Source organism: Nannospalax galili, unplaced genomic scaffold, assembly GCF_000622305.1.
Source record: "Nannospalax galili isolate Female #2095 unplaced genomic scaffold, S.galili_v1.0 scaffold632, whole genome shotgun sequence".
Classification (NCBI taxonomy): Eukaryota; Metazoa; Chordata; class Mammalia; order Rodentia; family Spalacidae; genus Nannospalax; species Nannospalax galili.
This window is the reverse complement of record NW_008332816.1, coordinates 99637-103439: the sequence shown is the minus strand read 5'-3', so window position 1 is coordinate 103439 and position 3803 is coordinate 99637. Positions and strand designations below refer to the sequence as shown.

General features: G+C 34.6%; 1 protein-coding gene across 1 annotated transcript in view; it reads left to right on the top strand.

Moving 5' to 3' along the window:
• Window positions 1–2907, top strand: part of LOC103729658 (zinc finger protein 665-like) — an 11867-nt gene extending 8960 nt beyond the window's left edge. Inside the window, exon 2 of the mRNA XM_029560916.1 lies at window positions 1050–2907. Within this exon, the coding sequence (XP_029416776.1) occupies window positions 1134–2366 (1233 nt within the window). The 5' untranslated portion in view covers window positions 1050–1133 and the 3' untranslated portion in view covers window positions 2367–2907. The remainder of the gene's footprint in view (window positions 1–1049) is intronic.
• Window positions 2908–3803: the final 896 nt, after the last annotated feature.

The window sequence follows — 3803 nt, the reverse complement described above, 5'->3', positions numbered from 1 at the left end:
TAAAAGCTCCCAAATATTTTCAACATTTTTGGCCTTTGGAACGGAGTGTGTTGCTAAAGCAGCCCAAGGACATTGTGAGTTTTAGCCCAGAAACTGGCTACTTTTCTTTGGAGTTTTTTTACCCTAACTTCCTAGCCAATTCCTACCTCCTATTCTTATCACACCATCCTCTGAAGAGGTTACCCAAATTGCCAATAGGGAATTGGGATGCAGACTGCTCTGGCTTCTTCCATGCTGAACAGGCACACAGTCAATTGGAGTGCCCTTTCAGTGGAGTACCCTTTCAGGCTCCCAAATTACATAAGTCTTATCTCTAAGGGGAAAAGAATGTCCTTGAATTGTGAATAGGAGATGTGAAGGAGAAATAAAAGCAAGAGTAATCAGCATTACAAGTTCTAGACAGGGAACTAGAAAAAAGAACAGGGCAGTTTTCAAATGTTCATATGAGAGTCCATTGGAATTTCTTGACAAGGGCTTCCAGAAGCATCCCTCTATTGGGTTCCTCCTCATTTTTCTTTTGTATTCCAAGTCTGCCAGTCAATTTTAGTTAATATGTTCACTTTCAGTGCCTTAAATGTATTTTTACATTATTTCATGCTGATCTGGCTCTGGTCTTTGTTGATAAAAGATCTGATATTATTGCAATTTTTCTGCCTTTATAATGAGTTGGAATTTTTCCTTGACAGAATTAGGTATTGATTTTTTTTTCTTGCTATTTTTCTCATGTTGCCTATGACTTGGAATGCAGAAGACTGTTAATATTTATCTGGGCTTTCTAAGTGACTCTCATGTGATTGCATATCCATTCTTTTTCTCTATTTTTCATATATTTTCTACTCTACTCTTATTGAATAAATTTTCTCACTGTTTTGATTTCAGCTGTTTCTTTTACTACATAGATTTTATTTTTGTTCACTTGCATGTTTCTCAATGTTGTTGGAAATTTTCTTCATGCTTATTACATGTTCTTTATATATCTCTGAATTTGTGATTGTCTCAGCCTTATTTTCCATATTGAAATGAAGTCTTCTTTTTTGCTTTCCCTGGAGAACACAACTCTTAGTAGACATCAGAGAATTTATAATGCAGAGAAACCCTTCAAATGTGAAGAGTGTGACAAGTCCTTTACTCGAATGTCAAGTCTTAGAAGACATCAGACAATGCATACTGGAGAGAAACTCTACAAATGTAAAGAATGTGACAAATCCTTTAGTGGAATGTCATATCTTAGATTACATCAGCAAATTCATACTGGAGAGAAACCCTACAAATGTGAAGAATGTGATAGGTCCTTTACTTTCCTGTCAAGTTTTCGATTACATCAGCGAACACATACTGGAGAGAAACCCTACAAATGTGAAGAATGTGACAAATCCTTCATTTCTGTGTCAAGTTTTCGATTACATCAACGAAGACATACTGGAGAGAAACCCTACAAATGTGAAGAATGTGACAAATCCTTTACTGAGGCCTCACATCTTAGAAGGCATAAAAGTGTTCATACTGGAGAGAAACCCTACAAATGTGAAGAATGTGACAAGTCCTTTAGTGGAATGTCATATCTTAGGTTACATCAGCAAATTCATACTGGAAAGAAACCCTACAAATGTGAAGAATGTGGCAGGTCCTTTACTATGAGCTCAACACTTAGGAATCATTACAGAATTCATACTGGAGAAAAACCTTACAGATGTGAAGAATGTGACAAGTCCTTTACTTGGATGGTAAGTTTTCGATTACATCAGCGAAGACATACTGGGGAGAAACCCTACAAATGTGAAGAATGTGACAGGGCCTTTTCCGAGGCCTCACATCTTCGGAGACATAAAAGTGTTCATACTGGAGAGAAAACCTATAAATGTGACGAGTGTGACAAGGCCTTTACTTCCATGTCCTATTTTAGATTACATCAGCGAATTCATAATAGAGAAAAACATTACAGTTGTGAAAAATGTGACAAAACCTTTACTTCCATGTCATATCTTAGATTACATCAGAGAATTCATACTGGAAAGAAACTCTACAGATGTGAAGAGTGTGACAAGACCTTTTCTTACATGTCATATCTTGAATTACATCAGAGGATTCATACTGGAGAGAAACCCTACAGATGTGAAGAATGTGGTAAGGCCTTTCCTTACATGTCATATTTTCGATTACATCAGAGAATTCATACTGGAGAGAAACCCTACAATTGTGAAGAATGTGGAAAGTCCTTTAGTCGAATGTCACATCTTAGAGTACATCAACGAATACATACAGGGGAGAAACCCTACAGATGTCAAGAATGTGACAGGTCCTTTACTGAGAGCTCAAAACTTAGGAGACATTACAAAATTCATACTGGAGAGAAACCCTACAAATGAAAAGTATGTGAGAAGTCCTTTACTCATATTTCAACTCTTAGAGAACATCAAAGAATGCATAATAAAGGGAGATAATACAAATATAAGTGATTTGGCAGTTCCTTTAAGCATATATCAAATGGTAGATGCTGTCAAAAATTCTATAATGTAGAGACAGTGTACAATTGCACAGAATGTGGTACATCCTTTACTCTGGGCTCAATCCTTAGGAAACAAAACAGAATCCATACTAGAGGAATATGTTTAGAAGTATGGAGAATGAAACATTTATATTTATATATTGCAAAACTTCATAGTATACTGAAGAAAAACTTAGAATTAAACACAAAATTGCAGAATCTATGATCAAAATGTATTTCTAATTCAATAAAAATAATTCATAACTTGGAGAAATTAGAAACACAAAGAATGTGAGAAAGCCTTTATTTTCCCATCAATATTGTTTAATATCACAGAATCCTTATTTTAGAGAAAACCTACAGATTAAAAAAAATCAGCCACCATTTACAAATGGCTCCCATCTTAGGAAACATCAGAGATTTCATGGTGAAGAGGAACCTCACAAAATCCTAAGATCAATAACTCATTATTTATTATCAAAGAATAAATAGTGTGACCAAAACACGTAAGTATTAAGGAGTTGCCATATAGTCTGTAAATAGCATGTGAATATGTGAAAATGTTCATGCATATATGCAAGTTGGAAAATCCTGAAGTGTATAAAGCATCTTAATTCATATAACAAAATGAGAGCAATATCTATCGAAATATCAAATCTCCTAAACTCTGGAAAACCCATAATAAAATAATCCAGGACACTGTAGAGTCTCAATAATGTGCTAAGCTAGAACAGTATAGAAAAAAGTTTCAAAAATCACATCAATTATTTCTGTGGAATGATATGTGATATTTTGATAGACATAATTTTTAAAATTAGAAACATTTGTATTGCCCAAATTGGAGCTTTGCGAAGGACTAATTCTGTAGGCTAATTTGACTCTCACCTAAATTCATATTTTCTGATTTATAAAGGATATTGTGATAACTTATTGCAACTCATGACTCAGAATTGAAGGAGTATATTGTCCATTAGCAATGCTTCATTAGTGCCAATCGTTCCATGTTAATTCATGGACACAGGAAATTTCCTTACAGTAGGTGTGCTTTCTTTTTGATGAGTAAAAATGCATTTTACTCATGGTGTATGTTTGTTTGGCATGTTTCTACTATAGTAAAAGGAAGGGAGAATTCTGAGTATTAGAAAGCAATAATTTCCAATGGCTCAGAGAGGAGAATAATCTACCAAGTACGTGAATTTAGTGCTGAATTAAACAATAGAAAGAATGGTAAATGTTTTCAGTATCACTTGGTGTGGTAACAATAGTAGACAGAGAAAAATGAAAATGAATCTTACACGATTGTACCGTCCTATTACAT